The sequence below is a fragment of the Lampris incognitus genome, chromosome 1, assembly GCF_029633865.1.
Source record: "Lampris incognitus isolate fLamInc1 chromosome 1, fLamInc1.hap2, whole genome shotgun sequence".
NCBI lineage: Eukaryota > Metazoa > Chordata > Actinopteri > Lampriformes > Lampridae > Lampris > Lampris incognitus.
The window spans coordinates 152,044,459-152,065,687 of NC_079211.1; the positions used below are offsets into that span (position 1 = coordinate 152,044,459).

General features: G+C 44.9%; 1 protein-coding gene across 1 annotated transcript in view; it reads right to left on the minus strand.

Annotated features, from left to right (window-relative positions):
* Positions 1-20,068, minus strand: part of mccc2 (methylcrotonyl-CoA carboxylase subunit 2) — a 54,811-nt gene extending 34,743 nt beyond the window's left edge. Inside the window, exons 1-6 of the mRNA XM_056284622.1 lie at positions 20,041-20,068; positions 19,849-20,004; positions 13,615-13,681; positions 13,190-13,274; positions 11,695-11,796; positions 11,313-11,440 (exon numbers count right to left, since the gene is read on the minus strand). Of these exons, the coding sequence (XP_056140597.1) occupies positions 11,313-11,440; positions 11,695-11,796; positions 13,190-13,274; positions 13,615-13,681; positions 19,849-19,980 (514 nt within the window). The 5' untranslated portion in view covers positions 19,981-20,004; positions 20,041-20,068. The remainder of the gene's footprint in view (positions 1-11,312; positions 11,441-11,694; positions 11,797-13,189; positions 13,275-13,614; positions 13,682-19,848; positions 20,005-20,040) is intronic.
* Between the last annotated feature and the right edge of the window lie 1,161 nt (positions 20,069-21,229).

Sequence of the window (21,229 nt, forward strand, 5' to 3'; positions counted from 1 at the left end):
GCTAAGCTAAGCTAACCCAGCTAAAACGTATATCTATGATCCTTAGCAGTTCCCATATGATTCAGAGCTTTAAAACCAGTCAGGACACCCGGTCCATAGGGTTTATTTGATGTAGGAATGTTAGACATTTTAATATAATAATATGCTTGTTGTTAAAAAAAACTGTAAGCTCCAGTCGCCACTAGCCACCGAGCCAACTGGGGCTACATGGCATCCATGGAACCCATAGCAGCCAGCTAGACGTGAATTCACGTTGATAGTGCCGCAGCCTGGCTGCGATGACATTGTTTTTAACTGTTCTTACAGCAATAGGCAGTTGTCATTCAGCCGCATATTAGTTATATGTAGGAAATGATTTAATTCTGAGAATTGACTCTAGATTTGGGTATTTTTATTTTGTTTGTAATTGTTTGATAGAGATTGCAATTAATAAGGAATCTGTACAATTTTGTGCAGACTGGTTTTTTTAGTATCCCGAACAACCCCCCCTGCGACACCCTTTTGGAACCCTTGGATACCCCCTTTGGATTGGCCCCATCATCGCCCTGGATTTGGATTCATCATCATCGCCTCTACATTAACTTGCCCCTGTGATTGTGGTAGGATCGGGACATTGCACCTTGCACAGATTGGAAGACTGAATCATTCCCCCTTTTCTTTTCTTTATTATTTTCTTTGAGTGCACTCATACTTTATTTTGGATTATTTTCTTTAATTTGTTAGTGTAGAATATGGCTGCATAAGTAATATATTAGAAGGGTATAAAATAGAATTTAGATAGATATAGACAATAAATAGAATATTAGGAAGAACTTTTAAAAAGTATAATAGAGTAAAATATATATATATATAACACATCTAATTTAGTATTGATATTGAAATAACCTTACTTTGAACTGTTGAAATAAATTGTTTTTTTTATTGTAAACTATACCCACGAGTGTGTGTGTTGTCTTTGGGGTGAGTACTAGAATCCGGTCTAGAAAAAAACCTACACCAATCTCCATTGAACTTAGACATTAGACTGTAAACTGTCCCTGCGCAAGCATAGGCCCATTCCCCTGTCGTGCAGGTTACAGAAAGTTGGCGAGCCAGCTAGGAGATTGGTTAATTAGCGTTTCAGGGGTCCGCGGTGGTGTAGCGGTCTAAGCATCGGCTCTGTGTCGATGCAGTTGCCCACTGGGGACTGGGGTTCGCGCCCCGGTCTCGTCAGATCCGACTATGGCCGGACTCGACGAAGCAGCGATCATTGGCAACGCTGTCTTCGGGAGGGGGGCGGAGTCGGCTTGTGTTCGTCACGTGAATGCGTCTCTGTGTGTGTCGGAAAAACAGTGGTTCGGCTTGGAGTCGCCTTGTCACGAAAGTGGCGAGGCGGTCTCCTTCGAGACTGCCGGCCGGAGAGATGCAGTTGGCGAACGCATACAGTGCGAGGGTGGGTGTTTGAATTAAAATAGGGATCGATTGGCCACTAAATTGGGAGAAAAAAGGGAAGAAAAAAAAAATTAGCGTTTCAGGCCATATACTACCCCACTGACCACACCTCTCTATAAAATACTTGATTATATATATTTTTATTTTGAAAATAACACAGTCAATATGGATCTTTGCAATCAGTATAAAGTCCATGGACAAAACTGCTTATTAGTTGAAGGTGTCAATGAAATGAGCTCTGCCGAAACGATAATAAGCTTCTTCGAACAACATGGGAAGATCTCATCCTGCATCAGAGTTGTGGATGAGCCCAACCAACCTAATGGTAGGGTAATAATAGAATTTGAGTGTGAAAAGTCAATCACCAGGATAACCCCAGATACCCTTGGCCTTATACCTAGCCCTGTTGATCCAACTACTCTATGGAATGTCAGAACAATTAGACAAATATGTCAAGAGGAAATAGGCAAAGACTTAGCCCAGCAATATCTCGAAGAACTCAGCGCTATTGGTGGTAGTGCCATGTCAGGCTATGCCTCCATCTTAAAAAATGAACTGAGGCGCATTCGGTCTACAGCATCACAGAAAACTGACAACACGTCTTTACCGGAACACAGCCCTATGCAAGACACTAAGCCTAGCATTGATGTTGAGCACACGCCTAGCATGACCCAAGAATGTAACAGACGGCCATCTATATCTGACATTCACCGTGCTCCAACCACACACTCATCCATGCGTAATTCAATGAGCCTTGAAGAAGACATCATTAATCCCCCGAGCATCCAGAACGTAGTAGTAGAACATGTTATTAAGAATGAGTCAACACAACCATACAGTAGCCCAAGTAAAATTCGAACCTTCTCAGGTAGGCTTCCAAAGCCAAATGGGGAAGTAGATTATGAAGCTTGGAGAACTCAAGTTGAGCTGCTTCTAAGTGACACCTATGTCACCGATTCACAAAAAAACAGAAAGGTTCTAGAGAGTTTGGTTGGTCCAGCTTCTGACATGGTGAAACCGCTTGGTGTCAATGCAAACCCTGTTGCGTACGTAAACCACATCGAATCAGCCTTTGGAGTCGTAGAAGATGGAGAAGAGCTTTTTGCTGCATTCTTGAGTGCAAACCAGAATTCTGGAGAGAAGCCATCTGATTATTTATTCAGACTTCAGACCCTCCTCACTAAAGTCATCTCTAGAGGGGGAGCTTCACTTGTAGATTCAGAAAAACACTTAATAAGACAGTTCTGCAGAGGATGCTGGGACCACTCGTTGATTTTAGGTCTTCAGCTTGAACAGAAAAAAAATAGCCCACCCTCATTTCCTGAATTGCTTCATCAGCTTAGGACAGAAGAAGGCCGTCGTTCAGCTAAACTAGATAGGATGAAGAAACATCTAGGGAGCTCAAAAGCTTCAGTGCATGCCCACACTGTTTATGGAATCGAAGCCCCAGCCGAAAACAAAAATGAAGACACACAGAAACTCCGCGATGAGGTAGCTGAGTTAAAGAAACAAATTGCAACCCTGTCCATCAAGGAAGAACCACAGCCAAACAGAACTCAGATTGAAACCAGCTGCATGGTCATGAATGCCTCCACACCTCGAATTTACACGCCTCGTTTTCCCAAGCCATGGTTCTGCTTTAAATGTGGCGGAGATGGTCACATTGCTGCCCACTGTGTGAGTGCCCCCAACCCCGCTCTTGTCCATCAAAAGAACACCAAGCTGAGACAAAAACGTGAAGCTCACAGGAATACGCATACCCTCACCTCCATGCCTTTAAACTAGTAGCAGCTCCTGTTTCGGGACGTTCAGGAGCTAAGTACCAGCATAAGAGTCCCAAACCCATTAATGATATTATGAATAGAACCCAGACAAGAAAAAATAGATACAGACAAAGATACCAAAATAGCCAATCCCTTCCCTGTGAACTTGTAGGGCCACGCTGCACTGCATCTGTCTCCATTGAAGGAATAGAATGTGAATCAATCCTTGACACCGGTTCCCAAGTAACAACCATTTCAGAGACATTCTACTTGAACCACTTGTCGTTCCTCCCCATCCAGCCCATTCAGACTCTTTTCCAGATAGAAGGTGCAGGTGGCCAACATGTTCCTTACCAGGGTTATATCCAAGCCCTCATCTCCTTCCCCAGCAGCATCACTGGCGTAGCTGAACAGGTCTCTTCATTAGTTCTCATTGTGCCAAATTGCCATTTTAACACTCAGATTCCCCTATTGATTGGAACCAATGTCCTTGACAGATTATATGAAGGTGGCATAGAAAAGCATGGAAGAGAATTCTTACAAAGGCCCAATATCAATAGTGACTGTATCTTGCTGTTCCAGCATGTTGCCCTAAGTCATCAGGAAGAGATTTCAGCCAATCATGTTAAGTTGCATGGACGCCATCCTGTCACCATTCCACCAGGAAGAAAAGTGTCTGTCTTTGGAGATGTCAGAGTGAAGAAACATTTCCCACGTTCCCTTTTCGTGGTCGAATCCCTTGAAACCGTTTCCTTACCTGGTGGAGTGTTCGTTGAAAATTCCTTGATAGAAACTCCACTTCGATCTTTAAACAAGATTCCTGTCATTCTCAGAAATGTGACTGATCGTAGTGTCACACTGCATCCAAGGCAGGTGATAGCTGAAATGATGGTAGCACAGTATGTGATGCCGTCTGAATCCCAAAATATGACTGTGCCTGACATCCCTCAGTCTCAGAGTAACACCACCAACTTTGATTTGGAAGATTCCCCCATTCCAGAAGAGTGGAAAAAACGGATCACACACCAGCTGAACAGCATGCCAGAGGTGTTTGCTGTTGATGACTTGTCTCATGGTCATACGACTGCAGTAAAACATCGCATCCGACTCCAGGATGAGGCCCCTTTTAGAGAGCGACCCAGACCCATTCATCCCTCTGACAGAGAAGCTGTCAAACAACACCTAAGAGAGCTGCTAGACGCTGGAATTATTCGCGAGTCAGAGTCTCCATTTGCTTCCCCCATTGTAGTTGTCAAGAAGAAGAATGGTGCAATAAGACTCTGCATAGATTTCAGGAAGCTGAACATGAGAACGATCAAAGATGCCTGTGCTCTCCCCAACATCGAAGACACCTTCTCTGCTCTTAGTGGAGCCAAATGGTTTTCTGTCATGGATCTGAAGTCAGGCTACTATCAAGTATAAGTTGCAGAGGAAGATAAGCACAAGACCGCTTTTGTCTGCCCTCTAGGCTTCTATGAGTTTAATCGTATGCCCCAAGGTGTGACAAATGCACCAAGCACCTTTCAGAGACTGATGGAGAAATGTGTTGGAGACCTGCATCTCAATGAAGTACTTGTATTTCTGGATGACCTGATTGTCTTCTCTGACACACTAGAAGAGCACGAGGCCAGATTGATGAAAGTGTTGAACCGGCTCAAAGACTATGGCCTAAAGTTGTCCCCTGAAAAATGCCATTTTTTCCAGACTTCTGTTAAATACCTTGGCCATGTTGTAGATGCCAATGGAGTCCACACAGATCCAAGCAAAGTCTCTGCTTTGAGAGAATGGCCTCAACCCACCAACAGAAAAGAGCTCAAATGCTTCCTAGGATTTGCTGGATATTACCAACGTTTTGTGGAAGGGTACTCTAAAATAGCAAAGCCATTGAATGCTCTAACTGCTGGCTATGTTGCTCCAAGGAAAAGAGGGAAGATTTACAAGAAGGACAGGGTCAAGACTTCCATCAATCCCACCTTACCTTTTGGAAATGAGTGGACTGAAGAGTGTGACGTTGCTTTTAGAACTCTCATAGATAAACTGACTTCGGCCCCTGTTCTTGCCTTCGCCAATCCCAATCTTCCTTACGTCCTGCATACTGATGCCAGCCGCGATGGTCTCGGTGCTGCGCTCTATCAGGAACACGATGGGAAGCTGAGGGTTGTAGCTTATGCCAGCAGAGGACTATCCAGAAGTGAACAAAACTATCCTGCCCACAAGCAAGAGTACCTCGCCTTGAAATGGGCCATCTGTGAGAAATTCCATGATTACCTCTATGGAACAGAATTTCAGGTTTTAACAGACAATAACCCCCTAACTTATGTGTTGACCACAGCAAAGCTTGATGCAGCAGGACATCGCTGGTTAGCCGCTCTGTCAACCTACAGATTCACCATAAAGTATAGGGCTGGGATCAGCAATCAAGATGCCGATGGGTTGTCCAGAAGACCCCAGAGTCCGTCAGAAGAAGATGAGGAGTTCAAGCAGGAGAAAGCGAGGATAGAAGAGCTGAAGCAAAGGGTTTTGGATGGAGAAAGCAAAACTGTTTCTGGTGACATGCTGTCTGCTTTATGTCAACGCCACTCTGTGACCACTTTGGCTGACTATTTGCAGCCAGAACTCCCCATTCTTGCTGAATCCTTAGCTTTAGATGCTTCTGCCATCCCTGATGACTTTGTGTTCTCTGGACAAGGCACCCTCCCTGGAATGACTCACAATGACTGGTAGCAGTCTCAAAGACAGGATCCATCTATCAGACGTGTGATCAGTTTCATTCAAGGAAACCGAAAACCCACTTTTCAAGAGATGTCCTCTGAACTGTCAGAAGTCAAGCTGCTCCTTAGAGAATGGAATAGACTAGAGCTTATAGATGGAGTACTGTTCAGGAAATGTCTTGATCGTGGGAATCAGATCTATCAGCTGGTGCTGCCTAGTAGCCACAGAGAAAGAGCATTGCAAGGCCTTCATGATGAAGTCGGTCATCTTGGCGCTCAGCGTGTCCTTCATCTTGTTCGTTCCAGATTTTTCTGGCCAAAGATGTTTCAGTCTGTTGAACAGAAGTGTAGGACTTGTGAAAGATGCGTGAGGCGGAAAGCCAATTCCCAGCATGCTGCTCATATGGAGAATATACAGACCAGTTATCCCCTTGAACTGGTGTGTATGGATTACCTCTGTATTGAGCCTGATAGTAAGGACACTAGAAACATCCTCGTCATCACGGATCACTTCACCAAGTTTGCCGTTGCCATCCCCACGAAAGACCAAAAGGCGAATACGGTTGCCAAAACACTGTGGGAAAACTTCATTGTACAGTATGGTTTTCCAAGTCGCCTTCTCAGTGACCAGGGGAGAGATTTTGAATCCCACACCATCAAGGAGTTGTGCTGTCTGATTGGAACCGAAAAGATCAGAACCACGCCATACCATCCACGTGGAAACCCTGTCGAGAGATTTAACAGGACCCTTCTCAGCATGCTCAGGACACTAGAAGACAAGGATAAATATCATTGGAGGGACTTTGTCAAACCGCTAGTCCATGCATACAATTGCACGAAAAATGACACCACAGGCTACTCTCCATATGAATTGTTGTTTGGTAGGCAGCCAAGACTACCCATTGATCTGGTTCTAGGCCTTACACCAGACCAAATTGGATTCAAGTCGCATAAACATCTTCGACAGCGCCTCCAAGACAGCTATGCACTTGCTTCTGAAAGCTCTAAGAAGATGGGAGAGAAGAATAAAGCCAGGTTTGATAAAAAGATCAGAGCCGCAGAACTTGTTACCGGAGATAGAGTCCTGGTGAAGAATGTCAATTTAAGAGGAAAACATAAACTTGCGGACAGATGGGAAAAGGAAGTCCATACTGTGGTGAAGAGGATGGGAGATGGCCCAGTGTATGTCGTCAAGCAAGAACAGGGTGAAGGTCCACACCGTACCCTTCACAGAGACCTTCTTCTGCCCTGTGGCTTTCTACCTGTTACAGATAAAGTCTCAGAACCTGACACAAACTTACCAACAAGGAGGCTGAGACGCAGGGAAACAGTCTCGCAGCAGACCAGGCACGACAATATTGTTGACCCAGATATGCCCAGCAGTGACGAGGATGAGGATTGCTATCCACAGATCTCCACAAGGTTTCCCCAAAGCATTAGGACAACCACACAGGCCACCCCTCTAGCACGTGCCACGGAACTGTTGAACCCAGTCGGGTTCAATCCAAGTCCGTCGGAGTTCTCCCAATCTGATAGTCCACTCCTTAGTGAAGTACCCCATACCCCTGAGTCTGTTCACAATCAGTTACTTGAAAAGAAACCAATTGGGCGTGAGACAGAAGTAGTCACAGATGAATTCTCTCAACCTGTTCGAAGACACTTACCTGAGGGAGACCCCGCATCATCCACTACTGTTGTACCTCAATTTGGACCTATTGAAGGACGTTCACCTGAAAACAACCCACTTGAACCCGAGAGTGCACCGCCCACTGGTGTGACAGGCCAGGCTGACCTGTCTGACGGAAACCCGTCTGAGAGCGAACCGATCAGAAGATCTATCAGAGAAAGACATCCCCCTGAGAGACTCTGTTATGGTGAACTAGGAAGGCCTTTAGTCCTAGCCATGGCCTCATTTTTCGAAAGTTTGGGCAGAAATGTCCCTGATTCTTCTAGAGTGCCCTCTGCAAGACCATACAGTGTTTAGACGCATGCAGAGACTGATGCGGTTTAGAGGGGGAGAATGTAACCCACATGATTACATGTACCCTGTGACGTATGTAAGTTCCACGAGTAGCCTCTAGGAGGCACACGAGCTACAGAGTTTAAACCATGCAAACAACCGTCGACAATAGAGAAGAGAAATACGGATATTTAGAAATACGGACAACTTTGACTATGGATACTTGAATTATTGATATTTGAACTACGGATATTTGAGCTACAGGACATTTGAACTACGACAAAAAAAGATCCCTCCCACGAAGCTTCCTTGGTGAGCCGCTAGCCAAAGCTAAAAAGTAAACAGCTTTCTGTGTTCCATGTAATCATAGCCATTTACGTAGGATATCTTGATTTTATCCAAAGACAGATGGTCTCCCGTTGAAGGAAGAAGGAAGACTCTTTTCTCTTGTGTTTTGTACGCTGCTGGAATCCTGGTGAGATAAGAGTTTAAAATCTTGAAATCTAAAGACTGACAATTTTCCATTGGTTGCTAAGCTAAGCTAACCCAGCTAAAACGTATATCTATGATCCTTAGCAGTTCCCATATGATTCAGAGCTTTAAAACCAGTCAGGACACCCGGTCCATAGGGTTTATTTGATGTAGGAATGTTAGACATTTTAATATAATAATATGCTTGTTGTTAAAAAAAACTGTAAGCTCCAGTCGCCACTAGCCACCGAGCCAACTGGGGCTACATGGCATCCATGGAACCCATAGCAGCCAGCTAGACGTGAATTCACGTTGATAGTGCCGCAGCCTGGCTGCGATGACATTGTTTTTAACTGTTCTTACAGCAATAGGCAGTTGTCATTCAGCCGCATATTAGTTATATGTAGGAAATGATTTAATTCTGAGAATTGACTCTAGATTTGGGTATTTTTATTTTGTTTGTAATTGTTTGATAGAGATTGCAATTAATAAGGAATCTGTACAATTTTGTGCAGACTGGTTTTTTTAGTATCCCGAACAACCCCCCCTGCAACACCCTTTTGAAACCCTTGGATACCCCCTTTGGATTGGCCCCATCATCGCCCTGGATTTGGATTCATCATCATCGCCTCTACATTAACTTGCCCCTGTGATTGTGGTAGGATCGGGACATTGCACCTTGCACAGATTGGAAGACTGAATCATTCCCCCTTTTCTTTTCTTTATTATTTTCTTTGAGTGCACTCATACTTTATTTTGGATTATTTTCTTTAATTTGTTAGTGTAGAATATGGCTGCATAAGTAATATATTAGAAGGGTATAAAATAGAATATAGATAGATATAGACAATAAATAGAATATTAGGAAGAACTTTTAAAAAGTATAATAGAGTAAAATATATATATATATAACACATCTAATTTAGTATTGATATTGAAATAACTTTACTTTTAACTGTTGAAATAAATTGGTTTTTTTATTGTAAACTATACCCACGAGTGTGTGTGTTGTCTTTGGGGTGAGTACTAGAATCCAGTCTAGAAAAAAACCTACACCAATCTCCATTGAACTTAGACATTAGACTGTAAACTGTCCCTGCGCAAGCATAGGCCCATTCCCCTGTCGTGCAGGTTACACCTGCATTTCCTGAGGAGGCTGAGCAGCGCCCGTCTACCCCCCAAAATTCTCACCAACTTCTACCACTGCACCATAGAGAGCATCCTGACCAGCTGCATCTCAGTGTGGTACGGCAACTGCACCTCAGTAGACCAGAAAGCTCTGCAGCGGGTCGTCAAGGCGGCCCAGCATATCACCGGTACCCAACTCCCAGCCATAAAAGACATTTATCACAAACGCTGCCTTCGAAGGGGTCTCAGCATCAGCAGAGATCCCACCCACCCCAACCATGGACTGTTCTCCCCCCTGCACTCTGGGAGGCGCTACAGGAGCCTCAGAGCCCGCACTACCAGGCTCAAAAACAGCTTCTTTCCACAAGCTGTTGCCCACCTGAACCTGGCCACCTGCTGAATGTCTGTAGATATTTTTAAATATTCTGTACTCCATCTCTTTTTAACTTATTTTAGCTTTTGGTCTTCATGTGTGTATGTCTTGTACTGTGTTTGTCTGTGTCTGTCTTCAACTGTTTGATGAAGCCACAGCCCTCAATTCATTTTTAACATGTGCCTGCACATTTTTTTAATGATAATAAACTGAATTGAATTGAATTGAATTATCTATATGATCTACCTGATAGGGACAGTGCAATGTAACATGGTAACAGTTCATAACTGATGTGCTGCACAGGGTTTACAGTAAAAGCTAATTTCCAGCTCTTGTCCCTAGTTTTTAAAACACAGAATTCACAATGCATTGACATCAAAATCAAGTAGAGAAAAATAATATTCAAAAAAGAAGTATATTTGTAAAAAATATTTAGGAGAAGGGGTCCTGCTACTAGACAGGGGTCAAGTGTTATTTGAGTGAATGAAATAAATGATTGCTGACAAGAAAACACCCAGACACACAGAAAGAGAAACGATTATCGACCACTTTTTTCTGATATTGTAAAAACTGTAAAAATATATTTTTTCCTAATTTTACAACTTTAAATTTCGTGTTTTATGTTTTTTTTTATCTTATTCTGTATTTCTTATTAAATGTCTTTTTATGCCTTATGCAACACAATTTTAATTGCCCTTGTATATGAAATGGGTTTATTGTCCCCGCCCCATTTTCTCCCCAATTGTACCTGGCAAACTACCCCACTCTTCTGAGCCGTCCTGGTCTCTGCTCCACCCCCTCTGCTGATCCAGGGAGGGCTGCAGACTACCACATGCCTCCTGCCATACATATGGAGTCGCCAGCTGCTTCTTTTCACCTGAGAGTGAGGAGTTTCACCAGGGGGACGTAGCGCATGGGAGGATCACGCTATTCCCCCCAGTCCCCCTCCCCCAACAGGCACCCCAACTGACCAGAGGAGACGCTAGTGCAGCGACCAGGACACATACCCACATCCGGCTTCCCACCCACAGACACGGCCGATTGTGTCTGTAGGGACACCCGACCCAGCTGGAGGTAACACGGGGATTCGAACCGGCGATCCCCGTGTTGGTAGACAATGTAATACCCAGACACCCGTATATGAAATGTGCTGTACAAATAAACTTGCCTTGGTTTGTCTTGATAACATCTTTGCTAACTTGTTTTAACTAAATATTTATTTAAATATTAATGGTAATTTACATTACCATATGTTTTATACATATTTCAATATTTTGCTCCAACAGATGAGTCTATAGAGGGAGAAAGTGAGAGAGCTGGCTAAATACGAATACTGATTAAACTGTGATGTCAAAGGTCGTAACTTATTATTCCCCAAAAAGCTTTTCCAAATCTACACTTCTTGGATTTTTTTTTTTTTTTTGTCTGTAGGCTTTGTTTTACTGACCCCATCAGAAAATGTATCATGACCTTACCCAGGTATATGCAGGGCAGGTGATTCTGCTGGGCTATTTCCTGAGCACGGAGGTGCTTCTTCACCGTGACAGGATAGTACGTCCCCCCTTTGACGGTGGCATCGTTTGCAACAATAACACACTCCAGCCTGTGTGGAAGAGAGACGACCAGCCACATTCTCATCTCATCTTCTTGAGATAGAAATTAATGTCACACCAGGTATAATCATTCTAACGAGTGATACTAACATGCTAGTACAGGGGCTTACAAACAACAATGTATTGAAATAATCCGCCTGCATGCTGCTATGTTACTTATACCGCTTTCAAAGGAAGTGTAGGACAGCTAACATCCTGGCTAACATCTTGGTCAACCCACAAAAGAAAGGTCCATGGCACTCACCCTGAAACCCGTCCGATTCCAGTAATTATACCCCCAGCAGGAACTTCCTCTTTCCCATACAGCTGATATGCTGCAAACTGAGAAAATTCCAGGAAAGGTGTCCTGAATGACAAGATAAATGACCAAGATAAAAAAGGTGACTCAGAGTGGGATAATCATGTTCCAAACAGCACACTTCAGTCTCAGAGGTTGACTATCCAGGTCCCAGAGGCTGACTATCCAGGTCTCAGACCCTGACTATCCAGGTCTGAGAGGCTGAATATCCAGGTCTAAGAGGCTGACTATCCAGGTCTCAGAGGCTGAATATCCAGGTCTCAGAGGCTGACTATCCAGGTCTCAGAGGCTGACTATCCAGGTCTCAGAGGCTGAATATCCAGGTCTCAGAGGCTGACTATCCAGGTCTCAGAGGCTGACTATCCAGGTCTCAGAGCCTGACTATCCAGGTCTCAGAGCCTGACTATCCCGGTCTCAGAGCCTGACTATCCAGGTCTCAGAGGCTGACTATCCAGGTCTCAGAGGCTGACTATCCAGGTCTCAGAGGCTGGATATCCAGGTGCCCCGCCTGCTCCTGACAAGCCGCTTGGCACCCTGCAATGGCAGACTGTCATCACGAGCCGCCTGGCACCTTGCAATGGCAGACTGTCATCACGAGCCGCCTGGCACCTTGCAATGGCAGACTGTCATCACGAGCCGCCTGGCACCTTGCAATGGCAGACTGTCATCATGAGCCGCTTGGCACCCTGCAATGGCAGACTGTCATCATGAGCCGCTTGGCACCCTGCAATGGCAGACTGTCATCTGAGCCGCTTGGCACCCTGCAATGGCAGACTGTCATCTGAGCCGCTTGGCACCCTGCAATGGCAGACTGTCATCATGAGCCGCTTGGCACCCTGCAATGGCAGACTGTCATCATGAGCCGCTTGGCACCCTGCAATGGCAGACTGTCATCATGAGCCGCTTGGCACCCTGCAATGGCAGACTGTCATCATGAGCCGCTTGGCACCCTGCAATGGCAGACTGTCATCATGAGCCGCCTGGCACCTTGCAATGGCAGACTGTCATCTGAGCCGCCTGGCACCCTGCAATGGCAGACTGTCATCATGAGCCGCTTGGCAACCTGCAATGGCAGACCGTCATCATGAGCCGCTTGGCACCCTGCAATGGCAGACCGTCATCATGAGCCGCTTGGCACCCTGCAATGGCAGACCGTCATCAGCGTGTGAATGAGGCGTACACTGTAGAGCGCTTTGAGTGGTCGGTAGACTAGAAAAGCTCTATATGAATGCAGTCTATTTACAGACAAATCACAGGGAAAAGAGGGTTTCTCTCCTACCCCTACCCTGAAGCCTGACATGTTTCCAAACTGGCAAAAACAATGACAAAAAAAATCTGAAACCTGGATCAAATAATGATGTCAACACAAGTGGCCACAACTTTATGAACCAAATTCCTGACTTTCTAACTGTGTTCAAACCAAGGAGATAGAGGTCACTACCCCGGGTCCAAAAGTCTGTCAATGCGCTCTCTTGGCAAGAGTTTCCCCCGAGAAGTATGAAGATTTCTTGCCTTTTCACCACCACCTAAAAAATAAAAATAAAAAATGAATGGGATGTAAATTAAATATGAATGGGTAATTAGCACACGTGACCTCCCTCCATCCCAACTCGCTGACCAAGAACCCATTTTTATTCATGGCACAGCTGAACGCTCACATCAGGGACTCGCCATCACAACCACGGGTTTTCTACTTCAGACTGCTGAGCAGATCTAGTGGAATAGCTGAAGTTAAATCCTGTCGCTTTAGGGCAGTTCATCGACACTTTCATCCCACAGATTCAACTCCAAACTCAGCAAATCCATTTCACTTTAACTTCGCTTCAAAAGGCAGTGAAGACTTTGCGTCTAAGTTATGACACTTACCCAATTTAATTTTCTCTGTGCGGGTTTTCAGTTCTTCAACGAGAGCCTGCATTCGCTCGTAATTTTCCTAAAAACGACACAATAAAAACAAAAGTTCATAAAAACTATTTATGCAGGTTTATTTTGCTATCTCACCAGTCAACGTTATCATGATTTGTGTTGGCAGACTTGACAAATGCAGCTCCGCATTAAAACATGAAAAACAAATCACGTTTGCCCACATGGGACCATCAGGCTCTGAACTCAGCAAATCACTTTCATCACCCCGCTGTGCAAAAGCCTGACTTTTAAGCAGCTAATAAACAAGTCTTTACACTGGGGAACTAAAATTAAGTTATCAAAGTGGAACGTGCACCAATGGTTCTTTCACACTAAAAATGGACTCCGAGCAGAGCAATGCTCATTTCATTCACGGGGACCACGGTATTCATTTCCTTCCTTTCATCCATCAGTCGGGGCGGCATGGTGGTGCAGTATGGTGGTGCAGTGGTTAGTGTGGTCGCCTCACAGCAAGAAGGTCCTGGGTTCGAGCCCCGTGGTAGTCCAAACTTGGGGGTCGTCCCGGGTCGTCCCCTGTGTGGAGTTTGCATGTTCTCCCCGTCTGCGTGGGTTTCCTCCAGGGGCCCCGGTTTCCTCCCACAGTCCAACGACTGTGTGGGCCCTGTGTGATGGTCTGGCGGCCTGTCCAGGGTGTCGCCCCACCTGCCACCCAATGACTGCTGGGATAGGCTCCAGCATCCCTGCGACCCCGAGAGCAGGATAAGTGGTTCGGATAATGGATGGATGGATGGCATCCATCAGTCTCCCTCTTCTCGACTACACTTTCCATTTCTGGTCTCTAAATTCACGCATTCCCTGAAACATCAGTTTGATTCAGTGATCTGGGTCAAATTATAATTAAACACAGACTGACGGTCTGCTGTGGTTCCTCAGGCTAACCTTTTAACTGGCTTTAATGGTGAGCGGGTTCTCGCTCGCACAGCGTCAGACTAATATGTGCATTCATTGCTTAAGTGGAGACCATCTCGGCCGTCTCCTCGCCCTTCTGCAGGGCAGAGAGCCCCAATTACTGCAGAGCATCTTCAGCTCATTAACTGGACCTGCTCTGTGATTCCAAGCACCGCTCTTGAATAATTTTCTCCAAACAAACCAAACTCTCTAAACCTGCAACTAACAGGGATATGTGAGGTGAGATTAAGAAATCCTGAACCTCGATACGTTTAAATCAACACTAATTAATTCAACCAACCTACTGCACACCTGCAACTAATGACATTCATGAACAGGTCATGACCACACACAAAAGTTTTTTGAAACCAAGCTCCATTACTATATATACTAAATATATGTGTGTGTATATATATATATATATATATACAATATATTTTAACTTAATCTTCCGCTCCTCATTTGCTGAGCCAACACCATTGATGGTTTCCAGAAAAAAAGCGGTGTGTGTGTGTGAGTATATGTATATATATATATATATATATATATATATATATATTATAAAATACATTTCTAAAAGAATACACATATCGAATGATGTGTGACGAAATGCTTTTATCATTACATTTTGACTGACAGTCTAACAAGTCTCTTCCACACCTGGAAAAGAAAACGTGACTGCTGCCATCGTGTGGCATGTTTTGGTATTGCACACGGGTCACCATCAACTCTAGATGAACACTAAACGTTATACTGGATAAACATTTGACTACCATACACTTGAAAATATCGCAATAGCCGGTTTTGATAATCTGATAACACTCAAATTTGCCACGATCAAATGAGGCTATTTAAAGCTCTATCTTTACATGAATCTGTAGCGCTCATCACCTGCCGACATGGCCTTATCTGATCACTGCCATGCAGAAACTGCATAGCTACAGAGAGTTATTCATGTTCACATGTCCTGACTGGACATTATCAGCTGAGAGGCACGTTGGTTCATACTGACTTTCTCCTTGGGTCGCCACTTTCCTGACCTGTTTTGTACCATGGACGTGTCCCGTCTCCCTGACAAGTCCTGTGCCTATAACGGACTCCATAACGACGGAAACTCTGGTGCTCTCCACTGGGTCTCAAGTTATGGTTCCTGCTCAACTGAAGTTGGAAGACTGCCCAAAAGAAAACCTCAGAAGTCCTGTACCAATTACACGGTTCCTGCTTGCACATGGCATGCCATACTTCCGGGCGGCAGTGAAACCTGTGTGGAAACTGGTGGATGACATTCAATACCATGTTTTCCACATCTCTCTGTTTTGACCCATTTCCCATGTTACTGACTGACCATTCCATAAACATGTTGCTTAAGCAAAGGAAACTACTTTCAGCCCACACTGCTCATTTAGGACCACCACTTTCATCACTTCAGGCCACATGGTATTGTAAATATCATACAGGTTCACTAAACAATGTGGGGGAAAACAACAAATATCAAAAAGAAAGCTACCCGCTTATTTCCGAACAAAAAGAGAAAAGAAAAGAAAATCCCAGTCTCCCAAGGAGATTAGGCTCCAACATGGAATCTTTACTTCGGATGCTTGTACAGAATTCCCTGCTGGAGGACACGTGACGTCACAGCAGGCCACGCCCATTCTGCCTCACAGCCTTGGTGGACAAAGTCAAAGTGTCTCTATCGTCCCTGGCGGGGAAAGTAGTTTGCAGCCAGTATGTATAAAACTCTCACACAAAACAAACCTGCCAACACCAGGGCAGACCTGACACGCCGCTGATGGCCAACAAAAACCAGCAGGACACAGTGGACACGGAGAACCAAAGGAGTTCAAATACACGGAAACAAGCGGTCTGCAGACCAGATGACCACCATCTACCGTTTAACAGCTGGGTGGCAGTGGGGACAAAGGAAACCCTGTACCTCGTAGTCCTAATACAGGACTTCCTCACCCCACGACCTGCCGGCAACAGCTCAAACTCTGGCCGAAGGGGGTGGTGACCTTGGCAGTCCAGAGGAGAAGCAGCCTTTCTGAACACCTTCCTGTTATAAAGGTCAGTAAGCTGGGCTTGGCTTCTCCTGAAATCTTAGCAGCCCATCGGATGAGTCTATCAAGTCTTTTTTATCGGCCAGAGTCAAGTTACCAAACCAAGAGTCAAGTTACCAAACCAAGAGTCAAGTTACCAAACCAAGAGTCAAGTTACCAAACCAAGAGTCAAGTTACCAAACCAAGAGTCAAGTTACCAAACCAAGAGTCAAGTTACCAAACCAAGAGTCAAGTTACCAAACCAAGAGTCAAGTTACCAAACCAAGAGTCAAGTTACCAAACCAAGAGTCAAGTTACCAAACCAAGAGTCAAGTTACCAAACAAAGAGTCAAGTTACCAAACCAAGAGTCAAGTTACCAAACCAAGAGTCAAGTTACCAAACCAAGAGTCAAGTTACCAAACCAAGAGTCAAGTTACCAAACCAAGAGTCAAGTTACCAAACCAAGAGTCAAGTTACCAAACAAAGAGTCAAGTTACCAAACCAAGAGTCAAGTTACCAAACCAAGAGTCAAGTTACCAAACCAAGAGTCAAGTTACCAAACCAAGAGTCAAGTTACCAAACCAAGAGTCAAGTTACCAAACCAAGAGTCAAGTTACCAAACCAAGAGTCAAGTTACCAAACCAAGAGTCAAGTTACCAAACCAAGAGTCAAGTTACCAAACCAAGAGTCAAGTTACCAAACCAAGAGTCAAGTTACCAAACCAAGAGTCAAGTTACCAAACCAAGAGTCAAGTTACCAAACAAAGAGTCAAGTTACCAAACCAAGAGTCAAGTTACCAAACAAAGAGTCAAGTTACCAAACCAAGAGTCAAGTTACCAAACCAAGAGTCAAGTTACCAAACCAAGCAACAACACAGCACATTAAAACTGTTTCAGTAAAACTTGTATAAGAGACAGTCATCATCTGGGAGGAGACATTACATGTCCATATAAAAGACAGTCATCATCTGGGAGGAGACAGTACATGTCCATATAAAAGACAGTCATCATCTGGGAGGAGACATTACATGTCCATATAAAAGATATTCATCCTCTGGGAGGAGACATTACATGTCCATATAAAAGATAGTCATCCTCTGGGGGAGACATTACATGTCCATATAAAAGACAGTCATCCTCTGGGAGGAGACATTACATGTCCATATAAAAGACAGTCATCATCTGGGAGGAGACATTACATGTCCATATAAAAGACAGTCATCATCTGGGAGGAGACATTACATGTCCATATAAAAGACAGTCATCCTCTGGCGGGAGACATTACATGTCCATATAAGAGACAGTCATCCTCTGGGAGGAGACATTACATGTCCATATAAAAGACAGTCATCCTCTGGGAGGAGACATTACATGTCCATATAAAAGACAGTCATCATCTGGGGGGAGACATTACATGTCCATATAAAAGACAGTCATCCTCTGGGGGGAGACATTACATGTCCATATAAAAGACAGTCATCATCTGGGGGGAGACATTACATGTCCATATAAAAGACAGTCATCCTCTGGGAGGAGACATTACATGTCCATATAAAAGACAGTCATCATCTGGGAGGAGACATTACATGTCCATATAAAAGACAGTCATCATCTGGGGGGAGACATTACATGTCCATATAAAAGACAGTCATCATCTGGGAGGAGACATTACATGTCCATATAAAAGACAGTCATCATCTGGGGGGAGACATTACATGTCCATATAAAAGACAGTCATCATCTGGGAGGAGACATTACATGTCCATATAAAAGACAGTCATCATCTGGGAGGAGACATTACATGTCCACATGTTCCTCAGGAAAACAGTCTTTGTTGGACCTTCTCTGGCGAGGAAGCAACGTGAGTTTGAGAGCACAGCTTGTTGTGGAGAACAACCCTCAGGACAGACTTGCAGCTGTCCACAAGCTCCATGTCAGCACCTTTAATGCTGCTGGTACAGGACCAGAAGGAGTCTTTCTAAAGCGGGTCATCATGTCTTTAGTTTAGACACATGTGAGTGGAGAAAGGACTCATCACACCAAGACACCAAACCATCGACCACAGGTCCGTGTTGCTCCTCCCCCCCTGTTCTTCCTTATGCATCAAACATGCACACCCCTCATGTAGTAGACTTTACTGTGTGGCCACCTCACCTCCCTCACCTGGCTGGTCCGTCCCTCCATCACTGCCCTGTGTTACAACACTGTGGCTCCATGACAACATGCCACAACATATACCACAAAACACATCCAACACACCCACCACCGCATGATATGCACTCAGGCTGCACCATGACACAAGAGCAAGGCAGCTTTCCCCTACAAAGCTTTTATTCCTTCAAGTTCTTCCATGGCCATGACTGGGACGGGGCTGTGGACCCCAGGACCCCAGCACCCCAGGACGCCTCTCTGTTGGGATTTTAGAACAACTCAAGACACCTGCTTAGCATATGCATCAGTGTATTTAGCTACCAGCTACATACGGCTGCATGGTGTGGAGATACATTATTATTATTAGTAGTAGTAGTATAGTAGTAGTATAGTAGTAGTATTAGTGGTAGTAGTAGTATAGTAGTATTAGTAGTAGTATAGTAGTGGTAGTAGTAGTATAGTAGTAGTAATATGGTAGTAGTAGTAGTAGTATAGTAGTAGTATGGTAGTAGTAGTAGTATAGTAGTAGTAGTATAGTAGTAGTAGTAGTGGTGGTAGTAGTATAGTAGTATTATAGTAGTAGTAGTATAGTAGTAGTAGTAGTAGTATAGTAGTATTATAGTAGTAGTAGTTTAGTAGTATTATAGTAGTAGTAGTATAGTAGTAGTATAGTAGTATTATAGTAGTAGTAGTATAGTAGTAGTATAGTAGTATTATAGTAGTAGTAGTTTAGTAGTATTATAGTAGTAGTAGTATAGTAGTAGTAGTAGTGGTGGTAGTAGTATAGTAGTATTATAGTAGTAGTAGTATAGTAGTAGTAGTAGTAGTAGTATAGTAGTATTATAGTAGTAGTAGTTTAGTAGTAGTAGTATAGTAGTAGTAGTGGTAGTAGTATAGTAGTAGTATAGTAGTAGTAGTTTAGTAGTAATATGGTAGTAGTATAGTAGTAGTAGTAGAGGGCGGTCGGGCGGGTGAACCGTCCGCAGCAGCGACCCCGGGCTGAGCGGGTCGCTGCAGCGGAAGGTTTTGACCCCCGGAGTCCGCTGTGCTGCGGACATGTCGGCTCGGGCTAGGCGACGCTAGCTGCCGAACAACCCACCTGGTATTCCGGCGCCTGCGTGTCGGGCTGAGAACCCAGCCTGGCTACGGGGTCGGCGTGGTAAGCTCTGTTACCGGCCAGGGCGCTGCTCCTGCGGAGCAGCAGCCACGGTCCGACGCTCCGCAGAAGCATGGCTGCCTTGTTACGTCCCGCTGCCTTGTTACGTCCCGCTGCCTCGCTACGTCCCGCTGCCTCGCTGTGCTGTAGCGCCGCTGCACCTAGCCGCCTAGCCTAGCAAAGCTCTTCTTCTTCGCCTCGTCGCGGAACGGAAATTCATCACTGCCACCTGCCGGCTGGAGTGGTGTAAGACATATGAAGTCACAGTGCTGTGTGTGATATCTGCCTGGAATGTAGGAAGTCGCCACTCATTATTATTATTATTATTGCTATGTCAGTGTGTGTGATGAAGAGAGGAAGACAGAAGACACACAGACAGAGAGAGAGAGAGAGAGAGAGAGAGAGAGAGAGAGAGAGAGAGAGAGAGAGAGAGAGAGGTAGAAAGAAATCTTGAACAAAAGGAGTCAAGTTGCAGCAGATGTGGCTTTAAACACGGAACCAAAAATGCTGTGCAGTTGGCCAAACGTGTAAATCATGGCACAAGGAAAACCATGTTGCCAAGCTGTGCAGAGGACAGGGGCAGCATCATCATCATCATCATCATCATCATCATCATCATCATCAGCAGCATGGGAAGAACAGGGATGTGTCTGAGCAGAGCGAGAGGGGAAATGACATGCTCATCAGCACATCAGCAGCAGCATGGGAAGAACAGGGATGTGTCTGAGCAGAGTGAGAAGGGAAATGACATGCTCATCAGCACATCAGCAGCAGCATGGGAAGAACAGGGATGTGTGTGAGCAGAGCGAGAGGGGAAATGACATGCTCATCAGCACATCAGCAGCAGCAGCATGGGAAGAGCAGGGATGTGTCTGAGCAGAGCGACAGGGGAAATGACATGCTCATCAGCACATCAGCAGCAGCATGGGAAGAACAGGGATGTGTCTGAGCAGAGCGAGAGGGGAAATGACATGCTCATCAGCACATCAGCAGCAGCAGCATGGGAAGAACAGGGATGTGTCTGAGCAGAGTGAGAAGGGAAATGACATGCTCATCAGCACATCAGCAGCAGCATGGGAAGAACAGGGATGTGTGTGAGCAGAGCGAGAGGGGAAATGACATGCTCATCAGCACATCAGCAGCAGCAGCATGGGAAGAGCAGGGATGTGTCTGAGCAGAGCGACAGGGGAAATGACATGCTCATCAGCACATCAGCAGCAGCATGGGAAGAACAGGGATGTGTCTGAGCAGAGCGAGAGGGGAAATGACATGCTCATCAGCACATCAGCAGCAGCAGCATGGGAAGAACAGGGATGTGTGTGAG